General features: G+C 51.0%; 2 protein-coding genes and 1 non-coding gene across 4 annotated transcripts in view; 1 reads left to right on the top strand and 2 right to left on the bottom strand.

Moving 5' to 3' along the window:
* COL26A1 (collagen type XXVI alpha 1 chain) overlaps positions 1–19,158 on the bottom strand; it is a 168,064-nt gene extending 148,906 nt beyond the window's left edge. For both annotated transcript variants that reach the window (XM_057529031.1, XM_057529033.1), the window contains exon 1: positions 18,957–19,158. In XM_057529031.1, coding sequence (XP_057385014.1) covers positions 18,957–19,114 — 158 coding nt within the window. In that variant the 5' untranslated portion in view covers positions 19,115–19,158. The remainder of the gene's footprint in view (positions 1–18,956) is intronic.
* Positions 2,958–3,361, top strand: LOC114238459 (histone H3.3A-like). The gene has a single exon (XM_028167668.2). The coding sequence runs from the start codon at positions 2,978–2,980 to the stop codon at positions 3,359–3,361; it is 384 nt and encodes a 127-aa protein (XP_028023469.2). The 5' UTR covers positions 2,958–2,977.
* Positions 14,837–14,909, bottom strand: TRNAG-CCC (transfer RNA glycine (anticodon CCC)). The gene has a single exon. It is a non-coding gene; the product is annotated as a tRNA-Gly (tRNA).
* Positions 19,159–19,982: the final 824 nt, after the last annotated feature.

The following is a 19,982-nucleotide window of genomic DNA, read 5'->3' as shown; positions in this document are numbered from 1 at the left end:
AATGATTTCTTTCTTTCCACTTTTTCATATTTTCCGAATGATCTATGATAAATATAATCAGGGGGAAAATAAACCTTTTTTGAAAGAAGATGTCAGGCCTCTTTCACCTAAACATCTGTGCTGGCCACCGGAGCCCCAACCCCTGCTGCTCCCAGCCTGCTGGGCCGAGAGCTTCCATCAGCTTTCTCTACCTGACACCAACATTTGGTTTCCATTCCCAACGCTTCACATAATTCTTGGAGATCAGCTCCTGCCGGTTTCGGGTCCAGCGGAAAGAAAGCGGCCCTTGGGAGGGTCAGCTTGCATCCCGTCGGGGTGCATTTGGCTGGGCCCACACTGAGCTGTCTTGCCCAGACACCCCCCCAGCCCCCAGAGCCCATCCATCCTGCCGGCTACCCACCCACTGTCAGTGGGGCAGGCGAATTTCCTGGTGCGCGGTAACCCAAGCCCCTCTCTGCTCCCCACGGGCATGGCCAGGCTCTGTTATTAATCTTGGGGCAGATCCTATGTCCGAAGCTGAGACAGCTGTCCCCACATGCAGCTGCCCCGGGCCAGCAGGCAGACAACTTCCAGCCCTCCCGCCTCCCTGCCAACGGCCAGCCAGGGAATTGAACTTTCCTTCCAAACCCCTTGCTCGTGCAATGCCTGGACTCTCACACTGCGTCATGGCCCAGCGGGCCCCTGTTCACTCCCTGGTTCATTCCAGGTTAGAATGCAACTCCAGGATCCTGAGTGACTTGGACTTCTTGGCCTAGAAAGCAACTGTGGTGTCCCAGTTGGGCTGCGGTTGAATCAATAAGGGATTGTTTGAGCCCACGCTCCATGCTCAGCCCCGGGTTACCTGCTGGGGCAGACAAAGCCATCTAGGATGGGACTCCTGACCCCGAGGGGCTCAAAGCCCAGCTGCAGAACAAGCACATGAAACAAGAATAAAGCAAGCCAGGACAGGACCTGGGGAAAGCTGCCCGTGGCAGCCACATGGCCAGGTGCTCCGCCATCCAGAAGGCAGAACAACCCACCCCAGGGGCCACTGTTCACTCTAGATTCCAAGTAGAACACACAGCCCTGATTCAAACAGCTCATTGAATGCTCCCACAGGAACTGGCTAGGATTAGTCCCATCTCACAGATGTGTAAACTGATGCAAGGTAACAGGAACTTGCCCACAGCTAGACAAGGGGCCAAGGTTCTGATGTCAATTTGCCTGATTCCAAAGTTCTGAGTATTAGGTCTGTGCTTTTGGGACCACCCACCGCAGCCCAACTTGGCTGAACCTTTATAAACTGACCTGCCTACCTACTCACAGATGGCAGATGCCCACCCAGCATGAACCTACTTGGCTTTATCACCTATTTCTGGCTCCATATGGGCAGATTCCAGGGACATGGCGATAACCAAGGCAGACAATCCCAGGCGCCCCGAAGCTTCCCTGCTAGGATGTGCCAAGATCCCAGGCACTGATGACTTCGGCCCTCTGTATTCTCTGGGACACAGCTGTGACTCAGTCTTAGCTGTCCCTGTGATTCCCCCACCAACGGGTGCAGAGGACCAGAGTCGGCCCACACGGCCAGCCCCGGTCCATACGCAGCAACTGGACAGCCAACGCATGGACTAAAATACAGCTGGCATCAGCCTATAAAAGAGTGTCATGCCAGTCCGAAACACTGCTCTCTCGCCTTGGGAATGCTTTGGGCCACCTGTGGTTTTCAGGGAACACCATCTACCTGAGCACCAGTGTGGAAGGACATAGGTTCATGTTCTTGGCTCTGCTAAACAAGATGGCCCTTGGTTTTCATTTTAACTGCATTTCCCGGCATAGGACAAGCTGGGTGGGGGGAGGGAGGAATTCACATGCTCCCCACTCCCAGCTCAGCATCTGCCTCCCCACCCGCTTCAAACAGATGCTGGTTTTGTTAGAGAAAAAGAGATAGACCAAACAGAAGCTGACAGCTCATGGTCTAGGACCAGGGCTGTTTTCAGGAAGAATAAGTTGTCACTGATGGGGAAGGAGAGGGCAGATGCGTGATAATGGCAGAAATAATTTAGCCTCATCAGAATGACTGGCCCTACAAGGAGTCTAGAAACCGCAGTCTATTATTAGGCTATTTGTTTAATAAAGGGGGGATGAAAGGGAGGGAAAGGTGGGTGAATACTGGGTCCTCGGACTCCAAAAATATCCTATCTATAAACCAAGAAGTGAGGCAAATATACCATCGTCTTTTAACCACGTCCAGGACCCACACATTGTCTGCCTCTCTTCAGAGTAAACAAGGAGGAAAAGAGGGAGCAGAGAAGATGACTCTGGGGGAGACCAAACCACAACCCACTTTCCTTTCTCTCTCCTCAGAGCCCTCTACCTCACCATCCTTTGTAAGAAAGATGAAGCCTCATTCTTCCAACTCAACCAAGATGTTGACTTACACAGTGACCAACACACACACGCATATACACACACATACACACGCACACACACACACAGACGCATTGGAAGACTATAGGATTCTCTACCTCAAAAGCCCTAGAGAACCACCTGAAAAACCATTAAAATATTTTTTTTAATGCCTTATGGTAGCAGGACATAAGATCAACGTACCCCAAATCAACAGCTTTCCTATTTGCCAGACATCAACATTTAAAAGTGTCAGGGAACAAAAAGAACTCATTCACGATAGCAATAAAAACTACAAAATGCCTAAGAATAAATCTAACAAGCTCTGGATAAATGGAGCAGAAAGACTGAAAAACACACAGTATTATAAACATTGAATTCTATTAATCCATTAAGTCAACAAACCCTAGATCAAAATCCCAACAGCATGTTTTATAGAACAAGAAAAGATGATTCTAAAATTCACCCAAGATCTTTCAATTGTGTTCGCTGCTGCCGCCGCGCCACTGTCACTCTCCAATGCCAGCGCTGCCTCTAGCTCTCGGAGCTCCAGCGGAAGAAGGGGGGTAAGTCAGGAGGTCTCTTTACCATGGCTCGTACAAAGCAGACTGCCCGCAAAGCGACCGGTGGTAAAGCACCGAGGAAGAAACTGGCTGCAAAAGCCGCTCGCAAGAGTGCGCCCTCTACTGGAGGGGTGAAGAAACCTCATCGTTACAGGCCTGGTACCGTGGCGCTCCGTGAAATTAGACGTTATCAGAAGTCCATTGAACTTCTGATTTGCAAACTTCCCTTCCAGCGTCTGGTGCGGGAAATTGCTCAGGACTTCAAAACAGATCTGCGCTTCCAGAGTGCAGCTATTGGTGCTTTGCAGGAGGCAAGTGAGGCCTATCTGGTTGGCCTTTTTGAAGACCCCAGCCTATGTGCTATCCATGCCAAACGTGTAACAATTATGCCAAAAGACATCCAGCTATAGCGCGCCATGTATGTGGAGAAGGTGCTTAAGAATCGACTATGATAGGAAACATTTAATTATTTAAAAAAAAGAAAAAGAAAAAAAAATTTCTCTTCCTGTTATTGGTAGTTCTGAACGTTAGATTTTTTTTTTCCCCCATGGGGTCAAAAGGTACCTAAGTATATGATTGCAGGTGGAAAAATAGGGAACAGAAATCAGGTATTGGCAGTTTTTCCATTTTCATTTGTGTGTAAATTTTTAATATAAATGCGGGGACATAAAGCATTAATGCAGGTCAAAATGTTTCAGTGAACAAGTTTCAGCAGTTCAACTTTATAACAATTATAAATAAACCTGTTAAAGTTTTCTGGACTATGCCAGCATTTGGATTTTTTTGGATTTTTTTAAAACAAGTAAATTTCTTATTGACTGCAACTAAATGGTGTTTGTAGCACTTTTATCATACAGTAGATTCCATCCATTCACTATACTTTTCTGAGTTGTCCTATATGCAAGTACATGTTTTTAATGTTGTCTGTCTTCTGTGCTCTTCTTGTAAGTTTGCTACTAAAATACATCAAACTATTAAAATAAATAAATAAATAAAATTTAAAAAATAAAATTCATCCAAAAGAAAAAGTGTACAAATGCTAAGAATATTTTGATAAAGATGAACAGCAAAGAGGCATTGCTCTATCTACTAACAAAACATAGAATAAGAATATAGTAATTAAAATAGTGTAGTTTTGGCTCCAGATCAGATTAAGAGTTCAGAAAAAGGGCTGTGTACATAGGGAAGTTTAGTATGTGATAAAAGTGGCATTTCAAATTATTGGGAATAGATGGATTATTCAGTAGAAGCGTGAGGGGAGGTTTGTGGGGAAAAAAACAGAAGTTAAATCCCTACCTCACAGCCTCTGTAAAAACTTCAGTGGGAAGGCCATGCCCTCATCATGACTCTTTACACAAGGTTGAGTCTTAACAGGTTTTTGAGGCTCAAAGCCACTTTCAGTCTTAATACTGTTTGAAATCTAACATCAATCCAACTCTTCAAGGACCCAAATCTTTCCCTTTTCATTTCCATTTGTGCTGTAGGCTAAATAATGCCCATCCCAAAAGATGTACTCATCCTAATCCCAGGAACCTGTGAATACGTTATCTCACATGGTAAAAAGGACTTTGCAGGTGTGATTAAACTAAGGATCTTGAGGTGGCGAGCTGATCCTGGATTATCCAGTGGGCCCAACCTAATCACAAGGGTCTTATAAAATGGAGGCAGGAGGATCAGAGTCAGAGAGGGAGGTTGGAGGAGGCCCTTTGAAGATGGAGGAAGGAGCTATAAGTCAAGGAGTGCCAGCAGCCTCTAGAAGCTGGAAAAAGGAAGGAAATGGATTCTTCCCTGGACACTCCAGGGAAGGACCAATCCTGCGAATACCTTTTATCCCAGTGAGACCCACTTCAGACCTCTAACCTTGAGAACTGTAAGATAATAAATTTGTGCTGTTTTAAGCCACAGAGTTTATGGCCATTTGTTACAGCAGCAGTAGGAAACTAATACAGCTTGCAAAGTGGTTAGTCCTTTCCTGGATACTCTCTGTGATCCGGGCACTCTGCAAGAACCAAGAGATACAGCACCAAACCAGATCCCTGCCCTCGGAGAATTTACAGTCTTAGCACAGACAACTATTAACTAATTATCAATCAATTAATTATAGGATTGACTTACAGTTATCATGAACTTCTAAGTAGGAGAGTAAGCTCTGAGGGCATTTAACAAAAGGGCCTTACCTTACCTTGTGGAGGGGGGGCCAGCAAAAGGTTCCCTGAAGATGTGATGTTTAAGCGGATCTCTAAGCTTTGAGCAGGAACTAGCTAGGCCAAGAAAAAGCAAAAACTGATCAAGGCAGTGCAGAGGCCCTGAGGCAGGAAGCAGCTTGAGATTAAAAGGTAGCCAGTGATGAGCAGAGCACCCAGAGAGACAAGAAGCAGGCTAGACGGGGTTGGACTGGGCTGATATAGGGGTCTCTCCCATCAGTTCAGCTGCCTCTCCAGGAAGGTACGTATTCAGAGCTCTTGCATGAAGACTTTCAGGATCTGAGCTAATTGTCATCGTCAGCCAGGGGACAAAAGAGAGAAAGAGCCTGGCAAACCCTGTAGAGGCCCAGGATCCCATGACCCCAGAAATAGAGGGTGTCCGGGCAGGTTGAGACCTCTCAGAAGGGAGAATCAGCCGTCTGGCCAAGTCAATCAGGGAGGGGCAGGAAGAGGTAAGTGCTGATTCCCCAGATAAGCCCTTGCAGGAATGACAAAAATGTCAGATGCCAGAGGCAACTGGCGGGGGTGCAGACAGCTGGAGCCAAATCAGAAGGAAACTGCCACCTTCTCCCCAAAGGCCCTGGCGCCTCCGGGGGCCAGCAGGGCCGGCAGGGTCAGCGGGCAACCTGCAGCAGGGCCAGATTCCAGAAGGTACTCTCTGGGGAAGAGGGAAGCCTGAGCCTTTCACAATGGCTCCAAGCAGAGAAGCCCCTCTGCCGGGCCTCCTGAGTGCCAGGAACTGGGGGACCTCTCAGCAAATGTCACACAGTCCCTGACCTTCCAGAATGTGGAAGGGGGAGGGGACCAGACCCTTTCAAAGACATAAAATGTTTCGGCTGCAAACTGCAGCCAGGCATGGGCACACACACACACACACACACACACACACACACACAGAGCAAACGTCCATCTTCCTGCAAGTGTCGGGCTGGAGGGAGCTGCAAAGGTGGGGCCCTCGGCCAGTGAGCAGACTGCGCTAATAATGAGCCTGCATATTTAATAAACACATTTCCTCATTTGATCTCAGCCCAATCCTATTAGTTTCAGGTTACTTGTGAGGCGCTGAGTCAATGAAGGGAAGCGCTGGCCTGACTGTGGGTCCTCCGGTCCCTTCTCCCCCATCCTGGGGCCACACAGGGTCCCCTCAGCTGTCACACTCCCGGGACACAAAGCTCCTCAGAACGCCTCAGCCTCTGACTCGCCACGGGCATCTCAGGACCCCAGACCCTCCAACCTGCTCCCCAGTCATATTTTGAGGGCGACCCTCTGTGCTCATCCACCGCCCCACCCCACCCAGTGGTGGAAGCTCTGCTGGGAGAGAGGACCGGACCCATCCCTCACTCTTGGCCTTGAAAACCTGAGCGGGCTCTCAGGGATTCCGAAACCCTGACAGGACCGTCCCTTCTGTGTTTCTCTGGCTCCTCCACAGCACGAGGGTGGGCAACTGCAGGGCGAGGTTGCAAATGACCCCAGCCAGAGGTCCTCTGCAAAAGGCAGAGGGCACCATAACTGCTGAGGCATTTAACCTTGACCCACTAGGCCAGCGTTTCCCAGAGCACCGCGTCTGGAACACCAACCAAACAACACGCTTCCCAGAAAAGGATCCAGTGGTCCCAGATGTCTGCGAAACTCCTCTTTTCCCCAAGCTTTGCAAGGTCCATCATCACACCGCCCACTCTGGGAAAGCCTTTATCATTTCACGGGGCTGCACAGAGTGTCTACTAGATACTGTTCTAAGCCCTTTATGAATATTAACTCATTGAAGCCCCAGAACAACCTGAGGAAGTAAACCCATGCCCACTTTACATATGAGGAGACTGAGGCACAGAGAGGTCAGATGATTCGGTCAGGGCCACCCAGAGCGGGGATGCAGACCCAGGCTGCCTGGCTCCGCAGGCTGTTCTTCACACCCTCCCTCTTTCTTAAGGAAACTCTTGAGCTTGGTTCACCAGCATTTCCCAGGCTGCTTCTCGTAACTTCCATTAACACCTGACGGAACAAGCTTGGCAACATCGTTACGGGCAGCAGGGGAGCTGGCAAAGGTCAGCAGTCAGCTGGCCAGCTCTGACCTTCCCGCCCATCACTCCGGAGGCGACTGGGGGTGGGGCAGACAGAGGCCCAGAAGGTGGGAGCCCCCGCCTCTTGCCCAAGTGTTACAGAATTAACCTGCACTGGGTCCAGCTTCTCTCAAGGTGGTCTTGTCCAGGCCACCAAAGAAACATCTAGACCCTGGTTTCAGGGAGGCAGGGAAAGGAAGCCCAGGCAAGGAAGCGGGGAACCCCTGACTCTTCAGAGAGGAGAACAGCGTGCCGTGTGTCTCCTTCCATAGGATCTGCTTCAGGATTCCTGAAAATCCTCTAACAGTTAGTTATTGTTACTCTATTCCCCTGCTCCAGGCAGAGCTGGTCTGGGTCCAGCTTGCACACTCCCAAAGCGGCAGTGAAGTGTCGGACCAGTTCAAGCCAAGAGAAGCCTGCAGCCGTGTTCTTATTGCCATAGGAATTGTTTCTCTGGGAATGGATTTTAAAATAACAGAGAAGCTGAGGGGGGAGAGGACAGCCAGAGGAAGGGCGAGGAGATTCAGAAAACCCTGGGGCCTTAAGAAAAGGCCTCACCAGATATTTACATCGAGGTCATTCCATGTGATTTTCCACCCAATCCTACTTCAAAGGAAGAAGCAGGACCCCCTAAAGCGGGTGGCCTCGGTGGCTCCCCTAAATGTGGCTTCCAGAGCTGGCCTGGTGGGGGGTAGAGCACAGAGAAGGACCTCACTCCAGGACCTCTTAGAACGACAGAACTGCACGGGGGCAGAGGCCACCCCCTCGGCTTCCCAGAGGACAGAGGTCAAGGCACTTGTTCATTCACTTGCTCAAAACGCAACCACGGAACACCTGATACGCGCTAGCCTGCGCTAGATGTTAAAAATACAAGTATTTTACAAAAACACAAGGTGCGTGAACACCACGCTTTGTTGCCTTTTCAAAGCTGAGAAAACACTGGGGAGTCTTTGCAAGGTTCCAGGAAGCAAAACAGCCAGCTTCTGGCATCCCACGGGCACCGGGAAAGTCCAGGAGCCCCAGGCTGCAACCTGTTCTGCCTGTCCGCGGTCCAGCAAGTGGCCGGCCGCTGCCAACTGCACAGACTCTGAGCTCTCGTCACTCGGCAGCTCCATCCCCACTGCCCCAGCCCTGTTTCAGGGTTCCTGACACTGCCTGTTAGCTGCCGCCCTCCTCCGGCCCCATCTCCTCCACACCAGTAACGCTGACACAGGACCCACTGTGACCAAGCCTCGACCCAAAGCCCAAGCTCCTTCGGGCTGGCAGAAAGGGGGCTTCACCCTCAGGCTCCGAAGGCCCCACCTGCCCCACACTCGCAGCCCTTGGTCCAGCCACTCTGAACCCAACTGCACAAACCATACATGTCAGGCACCGTCACGCCTCCCAGCCCTTACACAGCTGTCCTGTCCGCCTGAAATGCACCCCCCCAGTCACTGCAGAGAACAGCCCCCCTCACCCTACAAGACCCACTTCAAACATGATTCCTCTAGAAAGGCCTTGGCATGTAGCCTTGGTCCACCAGGCCAGCGTTTCCCAAGGTATGGAGTCTGGAACGCCATCCCAACAAAAGGATTCCACAGCCTCATATGTTTGCAAAACCCCCCCTTCTTGGCAATCTTTGCAAGGTTAGCACACTATACACCACAAGCACGAACAGAATGTTTAGTACATATTTCTCAAAGCAATTTATTAATTTTAACTCATCTAAGCCTAGAATAACCTTATGAAGTAGATCATCCCCATTTTACAGAGGAGAAAACTGAGGCACAAAGACACTCCAAACTCCCACACACCTAACTCCCCTAAACAAGTATTTGTTCATACGCCCCTTGCCTACCTGGCCCACTTTGCACACATTTGTGTCACAGCAAATTCCACACTTGCTCCTGGGTCTTCCCCAACCAGCCTCTGAGCTCATCAAGGGCAGAGGCTGAGTCTGAATCAGCAATCATCTCACTACCCCCAGCACCAAGCATGCAGTAGGTGCTTGTAGTAACTTCCTGAATGTAAGGCTCCAGGGAACCTGGATCCAGTGGCAGGGAAAAGGTCCACAGGTGGAGGGCGGGGGGGAGGTGGAAAGGGGATCATTCACCCCCCTGGAGTTTACAGAGAACCCCTCCCATTCAGGGCTCAGGGCAGAACACCCCTTCCCCCATGGTTCAGCCCCCAGCTTCAGCCTCCAACCGACCGACTGTGGGATCAGAAAAGGTTGGGTGGTTAAATGCCCAGCCTGGATAAGCTCCCATGTCCAAGAGGAAGGGGTGGATGGCAGGCAGCCCAGGCTCAGGGCACAGGCCCAGCTCATGCACTCATGTCCCAGGTGGGCCCGTGAGGGCCATGCTAGGGAGGAAACAGGTAGGAGAAATGATTCCATCTGTGGGGAAGGAGAGCAGGAAGTGAGTTCTCGGTACAAAAACCACAAGCAATCACAGATACAGGAGGCGCAGGGAGCCGCCCACAGAGAGGGGAGCAGAGCAGTCCAGGAAGACTTCCTGAAGGAGGGGGTGTGTGACTGCCCCCAGAAGAGGGTGGAGCCGAGGTATGGGGTGGGGAGGGCACAGGCCAAGCACCTCAGCTCAGCAGAAAGGACAAGAAAGAGGTTTCGGAGTCAGAGTCTAGAGAACCAGGCAGGGGAACTGGGGTGATGGGGCCAGAAGACCCCTGAATTCCCCCAAGGCACGGAGTCTCCCACTGCTGGTCTTAAGCCAGAGGGGCTGTGGAATCAATTTTCTGAGTCTTGGCAAGCACTTTTTTATGAACTAGATAGAGTACCATAAAAAAGAAAGTATCACATATGGTAATAGTAAGCATGATTTTGCGAAACTTATTTCAGGGGTATGTGCGTGTGCATTTGGGGGTGTGTGTGTGTATGAATTGTGCGCGCATGGACTCAGGCACCATATAAAAGGTATTTCCTACTACGGGTCATGATGAAAGAATCTTAAAAAATTCTGTTCTCCACGCAGTGCTTCCTAAACCTGGTGGCATCCAAAAAAAAAAAAAAACCCACTTGGGGAGGCCATTAAATACAGCTCTCCAGGACCTAGACTTCCTGAGTCATGTGTGGGTCTGGATACCCAATTCTTTAATCTCCCCAGTTCATCGTGATGAGCCAATCAGCAACCTGCTGTATCTAAGACCAGCTAAATAATCTGTGGGACTCATGGCAAACTGAAGTTAAGGGACCCCTCATTCAAAAAGCTGGGTCATTAAAGATAGTAAAATACAAAGTGTTTTCCTCTCTTCTGTGGTCTCTGTCTCTCTGTCTCTCTTGATCTGTCATTTGTTTAGTGTTTCATGTGTGCTCCCTCGTGCACAGGGATCCTTGGGGGGCAAGTGCAGACCTCTCCCTGCAACTCCATGGTGTGTAAGTGCGCGTGCCACCCTTCCCACCAGCCAGCGGGCTGAAGCACAGCGCCCCGGTCCGGAGCAGGGAAGTCAAGCCAGGCGTATCCCCTTCCCAGGGGCCCACCATCACACGACGGATGGGCAACGCTTCAGGGTATTGCAATCTCTCCCCAGGACACACTAGGATCGGTGTGGCCAGAGGCTCTCCCCTGCTGAGTCACCCTTTGAGCACACGGTAGCACTGCCAGCCCAGGGCGGGGACTGCAGCCGCCACGTCCCACTCCAGGGTGGCACAGGGTGCGGGCACCCAATCCCAACCCTCTCTGAGCCCACACCCAGGCTCCAGCCAGAGGCAGAGGGTGGCAGCGGGCACTGGGCAGGGGTGGAGAGGGGGGAGGCCAGGTGGACCTGGGGTGCCAGAGGGGTGGGGAGTGAGTAGCGGAGAACTCACCCCAGGGAGATGGTAGGAGGTGGTGAGAGGTGGGTCATGGTCAAAGCTGAGGATCAAGTTCCTGGTGCCCCATGGTCCCATCAGACTTCACTTACAAAGGACACATTTAAGAATAAGAGTATCGAGAATTTGGAGATGGTGAGCGCAAAGCATTAAACTCCAAGCATGGACCCTGCTGAGCATTGCGCCCTGGCCTCTGCACTGGTCAAATGGCCCTGCCTGGGAAGCCGGGGGTGGGGATGGGGAGGCTGGACCAGGAAGAACGGGGAGGAAATAGTGCGGTCCAGCACTGTCATGATAGCAGGGGTCAGACCCTTTCCAAAACTGACTCCCAGAGAATTTCTCAACGGAAAACCATAAGCAGTCGCACGTTCTGAAACCCATCCCACCATTTCTTAGAATAGTCTGAAAATGGGTAAATACCCTAACGTCAGGCCAGAATACAGCTGTGTTTCTAAAAGAACAGGAGCAAGTCCCTGGGAGCCACCCTGAAGCCTCCTTTCCCAAAGCTCCCCATCATCTCCGAAAGGGGTCTTCACATCCACGGAGAGTATGTGACCCGTGCCACTGGGGCTGCAAAGTGACCCGCCGTAGGACCCACATCCGCTCTGGATTCAGGGCTTTGGTGGGTCCTTGGTGGATGCGATCCGGTTCACTCCACACCACCGGCAGAGCCCGACTCCATTCTGGGCCCTGGGCTGGGTCGCAAACAGGCGGGCGATGTCCCACCTGGCGCTCACTGTCTCACGGGGGACATGGCAGGGAGGACACGGGAAGGGAACATCTGGGCACAGTGTAGCTCTGTCACCACGATGCAGCCTTTTTTGACCGTGGACATCTGGGGAAAGGCTGTCCAACTTTTGAGGATTCAGGGTACACGTGTCCTTGCTCCATCCCCAAGACTCACTCCACATCCCCCCAGAACTGCCTTAAACCTGGGCGAGAGGAGCCCCATCCTGGGCGCTGAGGTTTCAAGGACCCCAATCTGGCCCCTCTCCAGCCACACCCCACCCCACAGGGCGAGGAGACCATGGGGCCGAGGGGACGTGACCCTCCAGAGACCACAGCCCCCCTCGTGGAGCAAAGGTGGGTACCCAGGGGCCTGGAACTCCCTCCCAAACAGCTGGGCACACTCAAGCAGGAGGTATGGCCAAGTGGCAGTTGTCAGGGTAAGGAGAGGGGCTTCTGGGCTGGACTAGAGTGTCCACGGGGTGTGGGTGAGGCCTGACCACGGCGGGGTATCTTGCGGGACAAGGAGGGAAGGAGAAGGTGGCTCTTCCTGCACCGCCAAACTCCCACACAAAATTCATGGAGGCAAGACTTCTAAACCTGAGCCCCGACCCCCACCCCCAGGTCATGAGGAGGGTGTGTTTGTCAAGGTCAATGACAGAATTTATTTTATTTAACAGTCCGTAAGCTTGAATTATATCTTTTAAATATTTAGACATACAATGTGTGGGCTTCCCTCTGTACCCTTGCCCCAGACCCCTCAAATGTGAGGAGTGGGTCGGGCTGGCAGGTGGTATAGGCCAGGGAAGGCCACTCTCATCCCCACAAGGCTATTTTGACCCAGCATCATTGAAGTGTCATCTTCAAATGTATCCCAAGAAAAACCTGCTGATGGGAATACAAAATGGTGTAACTTCTATGGCGGGAAATTTGACACTATCTAGCAGAATTACGCATGCATTTACCTTTTCACTCAGAAAATCCGCTTTAAAAAAAATGCATCCTAAAGATTCATTTGCAAAAATATGAAATGAATAACTCACAAGGCTATTTAATATGGCATTACACGTGACACAAAAGGTTAGAACAACACGATGTCTATCAGTAGCGGACTTGCTGAAAAAACTACAGTCATTGGCACCACCGAGAACTACATAGCTACAAAAATGAATACAGGAGGGAATTCCCTGGAGGTCCAGTTGTTAGGACTCAGCTCTTTCCCTTCAGGGGCCTGGGTTAGATCCCTGGTCGGGGAACTAAGATCTCGCAAGCCGCAGGGCGTGGCCAAGAAAAAAAAAAAAATGAATGCAGGAGATGAACATTCTGGTGATGGCTGGACAACCCTCTGAATGTATTTAATACCACCAAACTGTACACTTAAAGATGGTTAAGATGGTAAGCTTTATGTGTATTTTAACCACAAATTTTTAAATAGTGAAAAACAAAATGAATGCAGAAGCTATCTATGCCCTGATCTAGAGCAATCTCCACAGTACAATGTGAAACAAAAAAAGCCAAGTGCAGAACAGGGTAACTAGTACACCACCTCTGCATAAGAAAAAAAGGAAGGGATAAACAACAAGGTTCTACTGTATAGCAGAAGGAACTATATTCAGTATCCTGTGATAAACCACCATGGAAAAGATTATAAAAAAGAATTATGTATATGTATACATATATATGAATCACTTTGCTGTACAGCAGAAATTAACACATTGTAAATCAACTAAACTTCAATAAATTTTTTTTAAAAAAGAAGGAAGACACACCCACTTACATTTGCAAAATGAAGCAATGGAAAGATAAATTAAAAATGAATTCAAAACATGATTCCCTACAAATATCAGATAAGCAGGAAATTATTTATGCAAGTATTCCAGTAATTAAATGAAAAAGAAATGTCAGAATTAGAATAGGACCATTTGTAACCCTTAATGAAATAATGACCTAGGCAGTGATCATCAACACCTGTTAACATCACAAGAGGAGAGATGACAAGATGTTGTGTGATTCCTGATATGATTCTTAATGGAAGAATGCTACACAACCATAGAGGTAATTTTGCCCAAACAAATAATAATAATAAGGAGAAGGAGAAGGAACCAAAATCTAATCGAGCCTCCCTATCCAATTCCAATTTTCTGGACACACTGAGGACAGGGGAACACGTTAACAGGCACCAGGAGGATATAATCAAACAAATCCTGAACAAGGAAAACGCTATCAAAGCCTAGTTTCTTCGAAATAAATTGCAAAGTAAAGAGAGCAAAGAAGGAGGGAACCTATAGGCAGTGGTATTCTGGTGAAGGTTTGACACCCAGCTCTCCAGGAAAAAAAAGTCATGCCCTCCCATATTAGTCAGCTCAGGCTTTCATAACAAAACGCCAGAGACTGGGTGACTTAGGCACCAGACATTTACTTCTCAGATCTGGAGGTTGGGAAGTCCAAGATCAAGGCTGATTTAGTTCCTGGTGAGGACCATCTTTTTGGCTTGCACACAGCAGAGTTCTCTCTGTGTATTCACATGGGAAGGAGAGAGAGAGAAAGAGAGAGAAGGCACTCTGGTCTCTCTTCCTCTTCTTATAAGGACACAAATCCCATCATGGGGACCCCACCTTCATGATTTCATCTAAACCTTCATCTTCATAATTACCTCCCAAAGGCCCCACCTCTAAATACCATCACATTGAGAGTCAGGGCTTCAACATATGAATTGCGGAATGGAGGGAACATAAGCATTCAATCCATAACACCTCCTGATATGATATAACACGATCCACTGGACCAACTATAAAGCGTTCTTGTCCTCCCCCACCACCATCAAAAAAAAAAAAAGATCCTAAATCTAATCAAACATTTACACCTAATCTCTAACATAGAAGAGATACAGGGCATAGAGAATCTAATTATTTACACCACTGGGAAGCAGTCAGCCAAATCTAGAACCTGGGATTCTACAGGACAACTGGCCTTCTTCACCAAGTCAATGGCAGGGGGAAAAACCTTCTTTTATTAGTTTTTTAAAAGTATTTGTTTGGCTGCGCCGGGTCTTAGTTGCGGCACACGGGATCTTTAGTTGCAGCATGTGATATCTAGTTCCCTGACCAGGGATCGAACCCAGGCCCCCTGCATTGGGAGTGCAGAGTCTTAACCACTGGACTACCAGGGAGGTCCCTGGAAATGCTTTCTTTTAAAGGAGAGGATTCTCCCACAATGAAAAAGACTAAAGAGACACAACAAGAGACACAATGAAAAAGACTAAAGAGACACAGGAAGTTGAAGGTCAAAAAGCAGTGAAGATGGCTGGGCCGTGGGAAGCCTTCCCCCTGCCACCACTTGCCAGAGCAGAGAATTCTAAAGCGTCTAAGAATTCCTCATTTGAACTTGGCTTTCCAGGTCACTGTGAAGGTATTACTCATCAAGGTTAGAGGATAGGACCTACTTATTTAACCATCCGTTAGCTTGATTCATAACCTGTAGATAGATATTCAGCCCTATAGTATGTGGTCTCTCTTTGTTCTCATGCCTCAGGTCCTGTACAGAAGGAATAGGTTTATGGAATGCATGCCACTCTTCAGGGGAGAAGCAAAAAGCAACTCTGTCCCTCATCCCCTGCCCCACGAACACGCCCTCTGGGTGTATTCATTCCTTCCCCTGCTTAAAATCCAGGCAGGTCCCACCACTCTTCTGGTTTCTCTTAGAAGAACATTCCCACTCCAAGAATTAATATTAACTTTTATCCAAATTAAAACCTCTCCATCAACAGCTGGGAGATGTGCACCCCAGATGGGGTGCGGGGCCCCCTTTCTGGTTCTCACTCCTTGTGCCCGGATGACTCGCTGCTATGTTGGACCCTTTAGAGTTGGATACAGAGATGAGGAGCAGACAACAGACAAGACTTCTAGTCACCACCTGTGAAAGGGAGGGAGGGAATGATCAGGGGAGGGAGGCGGGGAGAAGAGTGAGATATACATCCATTAAAGAGTTTCACCAATGTGTTATCCTTATACTGGCAAGTTCTTCTGGGAAGAACAGGGCTGGGCAGCTGAGAGGCCCCATCCTTGTGCAACCCTGCCGGTCAATTAATGTTACATTTCCCTTTAGCTTTTATTTGGCATCCGAACAGCACTGTGGATGACAAAAGTCATGAGTGGCCCAAACACAGGGCTGCAAGATTCTACTGGAAACAGGCCTCTAAGGAATTGGGGTCCTCTTCTTTTTGCCAAAATAGCTTCATCAGAGGGGCCCACCCTGGGCTTGTGATGGAGGTGACCAGAGCAGAGCATCCCTGGGCAAAGCAAGATGCCCCCAGCACGTGTTAGACACAGACACCCAGCCCAGGAAGGTAGGTACAGGTACACACACATACACACACACACACACACACACACACAGAAAGGAGAACACAAACTGCCAACAGGAGCAACAACCATGAAATAAGACTATTTGTCGAGAAACAGCCCTGTAGCCCTGCCCACCAGCTGAAACCAAGCCACTGTAAACACATGCATGGAGCCAAGCAGAGGCCAAAGCTGTGAAGAGCCCTGTGCCAAACGCCGTCCCCAAGGCTTCTGCTTCTGGAGCGAATAAGACACAGGAACATGTGACACCAGGCCAGCTCCAGCCCATAACTCGCCCAGACCCGAATCAGGTGCCTGCAGTGCCCACGCAGGGCTTTGCATGGAAGGGCTCAGTTACGGTCCGGAACACCCATCTCAAGCATCTGGAACCCACCCCAAGGTCTTAACACCCCCCAATATCCTATTCAGAAATCCATTTTCCACAAATTCATCCAGATCCTCCCTGAACCTAATTATACCTTCTCCCTGCTCCCATCCTGGTAGAAAGAGTTCTGGAAGATTACATTTGTTTGGGCATCTTTTTATTTGTGCTAAAACTGTCCTTTCCAAGTGTCTCTGGAGGTCCCCAAGTTCCAGCCCACCAAATGCCAGAACCCGCATCCCCATTCACTGGCTCCCTTCACGGACTTCCCCTCTGGCCCCTCTCTGCATGCAGAGTCCAGGCTGCCGGAGTCTCCCCACCCCCACCCCACCCCCACTCCCAGCCCCCAACACATACACACTTTTGAATTACAAAAGTAATATATGAATGTACCCTACTTGTAAAACATGCAAACAAGACACAAGCAGAGGGACTTCCCTGGTGGCGCAGTGGTTAAGAATCCGCCTGCCAATGCAGGGGACACGGGTTCGAGCCCTGGTCCGGGAAGATCCCACATGCCGCGGAGCAACTAAGCCCGTGTGCCACAACTACTGAGCCTGCGTTCTAGAGCCTGCGAGCCACAACTACTGAGCCCACATGCCACAACTACTGAAGCCCACACACCTAGAGCCTGTGCTCCACAAGACAAGCCACTGCAATGAGAAGCCAGCGCACCGCAACAAAGAGTAGCCCCCGCTCAATGCAACTAGAGAAAGCTCGTGCACAGCAACGAAGACCCAACGCAGCCAAAAAATAAATAAATAAATTTATAAGAAAAAAAAAAGACACAAGTAGACAGGGAAAAACTGGGAGACCTCTTTCACTCTCTCCCCTAGTCCAGCCCCAGGTCTCTCCCTATAGGTAACTGCCAAAAGTGGTTTCCCACCAACTTTTTTTCTGAAGAGAGATATATATATATATATATATATATATATATATATATATATAGACATAGATCAATTTTTTTCATAAGTGAGATCATGCTAGACATATCATTCTGCGATTTGAGAAGCTTAGTTTTTAAAATATGTTCCTATGGAAGTGTGCAGAGTCCACACTACTGTGGGTGTTTGGAGAGTAATACTAATAGGAGCCTTGGAGAAGTACTTCCAAACAAAATGAAGGAAATAAAATTGCATGCAAAATTTTCCTGAAGCGCTTTAAATGCTCTTCTGAGAACCGCCTTATCCAGCCATTAAGTGTACCGCTCTTCTCAACACAAAACACCCCTGTCTCCTTGATGCAAGACGCTGCCAGAATTCATCTTGGTAGCCCTCCCTGGCTTGGTAAACACCGTGGAGGACAGAAGAACCGGGACCTGTCTCTTGCCTTGCTCCATAAACGATAAGCAGCGCGGTGCCACGGAAAGCACAGGATTTGGAGAAAGAAGACAAGAGGTGAGTCCTGAGTTGCCACCGAATTTGGGGACCTCTCTCTGAGCCTCAGTTTCCTCCGTTAAAGGAAAGATAATAGCTAACCCTGGGGTGGTTTTAGGATCAAAAGAGGTGGATGCTACCAATGCAGGTTGTGTGTTCTAGAAGGCTATTACAGCCGTGTGAGTCGTAGTTACTATTAAATGGGAAAAGCTAAATTCGAATGAGTTACGCAGACGAGGGATTTGGCAACTTTTACTTGAGTACTTAACGCGTTTTCTGGGGGAATTCAACCACGGATTGAGAAGTTGCTGCCCTAACCGTCCTGGGGTGGCCAGGGCGCCACCTGCCGGCGGAGGAGGAGGCCGCGGGTGGGTCCGGGCACCGCGGGCTCCGTGACCCTGCTCCCTCTGCGACCCCACCACGGACTCATGCGATCGGGCCGGCTCCAAGTTCCCAGGTGGCTGGGGAGACGCAGCCGAGGCTCCTCCGCGGGCCCAGCCCCGAAGACCGGACGGAATCGCCCCTCCGGTGTCCCTGGTGGCCGGCGTGAGACTAGGGGGCCCGGATGCAAGGCCTTGGCATCGCAGGAACCTGCTCCCCAACACAAAGCCTCGGCCGCGCAGGTGAGCTCGGCGGAGCCACGTGAGCCGGTAAACGTCCAGGAACTGAGCCACCGAGCCCCAGCCAGCCACGGTCACCCCTTCGCGCGCCCCCGCCGCAGGTCTGAGCCACCTCCACCCGGATTCGGGAGCCGAAGGGGCGAAGGTTGGGAGAGCAAGGAAAGGAAGGGGGGGTGGGCGCGGCCAGAGACCACCGCAGTCCCAGCCCCGCACCTTCAGTCTCTCCGCCCCGAGCCCCCTGCCCCCACTGTCTGTGCCCCGATCACCCCGCGACCCCAGCCCCCCAGTCCTCGACCGCCCCACGCCCCCAGCCCCCAATCCCACCTTCCCAAGCCCCAAACCCCGCCCCCGCGCCCCCAGCCCCAGACCGCCCCGAGACCCGGCAGCCCGCGCCCCCAACCCCCAATCCCAAGATCCCAAGCCCCAAACCCCACCTCCCCGCGCCCCCAGCCCCGGGCTGCCGCGCGCCCCCAGGTCCTGCCGCCCCCAGCTACTCACCGGCGGCTGCCGTAGCCGCTGCCGGGAGAGCCGGAGCCCTGCTCAGGGTAGCCGTGCCGCTGCAGGGCTGCGGCCGGGAAGGGGTAGAGGAAGCCGGCGGCCAGCGCCGACCCGCAGAGGCAGCAGCACGCCCAGGGCAGCAGCAGAGCCAGCTTCATCTTGCGCGGCCGCCCGCGGGGACCCGGAGTCCCGGGCGGGAGGACAGTCGGGAGCGCACCGACGGCCGGACCGAACCCGCGGCCCCCGCCGGGAGCCGAGCGAGCGCGCCGGTGAGCGAGCGGAGCCCAGGTCCGAGCTGGAAATGTCTGGGGGGCGCCCACGCCTCTCAGGGCCGCCTTTTCAAATTCGGCGAGGTGGGCTCTGCGCCGTCAAAGGGGGCGTGGGGCTTTCTCATTAACCCTCGGCGGTCCGGGGCCGAGGAGGCGGCAGTGGCTGCAGAGCTGGGGTTCCTCCTCCGCTGGGGGTCCGGGGAGCCGCGCGCCCCGAAAGCCAGATCTTGTGCCTGGGTCCCCAAACACACACACTCTTTAGAACCTTCCCAACCAAACCCTCTTCGGGTCGCAAGTGCGTACGGAGCACCCACTCTGCCTGGCAAGTTCACCTGGGCAATGTTGTTTAATCCCTACAGCACTGCTCTCTATATAAGGTGGTGCCGTTCCCATTTTTCAGAGGTACAAACTGAGGCTCAAAAAAGTTAAGCAGAAAAAATACACACTCCTTGTCCAAGGCTCTTTTGACCAAACCATTGCCCACCCAGACTTCCCCAGAATCCTATCCCCCTTTCACCTCCAGCCTCTACCTTGCCAGCTGTCTCTCTAAGCTGAGAAGCAGCTGGGAAGGAAGGAAGCATTTGATGTGGGGTGAGAAGTTGTCCCTAGACTCACAGATTCATGAGGCATCGTATCTGGGAAGGACCTGGGGGAAGATGTAATACAATCCCACCTTTTACAGATGGGAAGGCTGGGTCTCAGATCGCACACTGAGCCCAAGGCCAGCCTGGCCCCAAGTTGGTCTTTTCTGGACCGC

The sequence above is a fragment of the Balaenoptera acutorostrata genome, chromosome 15 (assembly GCF_949987535.1).
Source record: "Balaenoptera acutorostrata chromosome 15, mBalAcu1.1, whole genome shotgun sequence".
Lineage (NCBI taxonomy): Eukaryota > Metazoa > Chordata > Mammalia > Artiodactyla > Balaenopteridae > Balaenoptera > Balaenoptera acutorostrata.
The sequence above is the reverse complement of the archived record's forward strand: the minus strand, read 5'-3'. Positions and strand labels throughout refer to the sequence as shown.

Coding starts and splice junctions, on each gene's coding strand:
- LOC114238459 (XM_028167668.2), top strand. CDS start 2,978: ATGGCTCGTACAAAGCAGACTGCCCGCAAAGCGACCGGTGGTAAAGCA.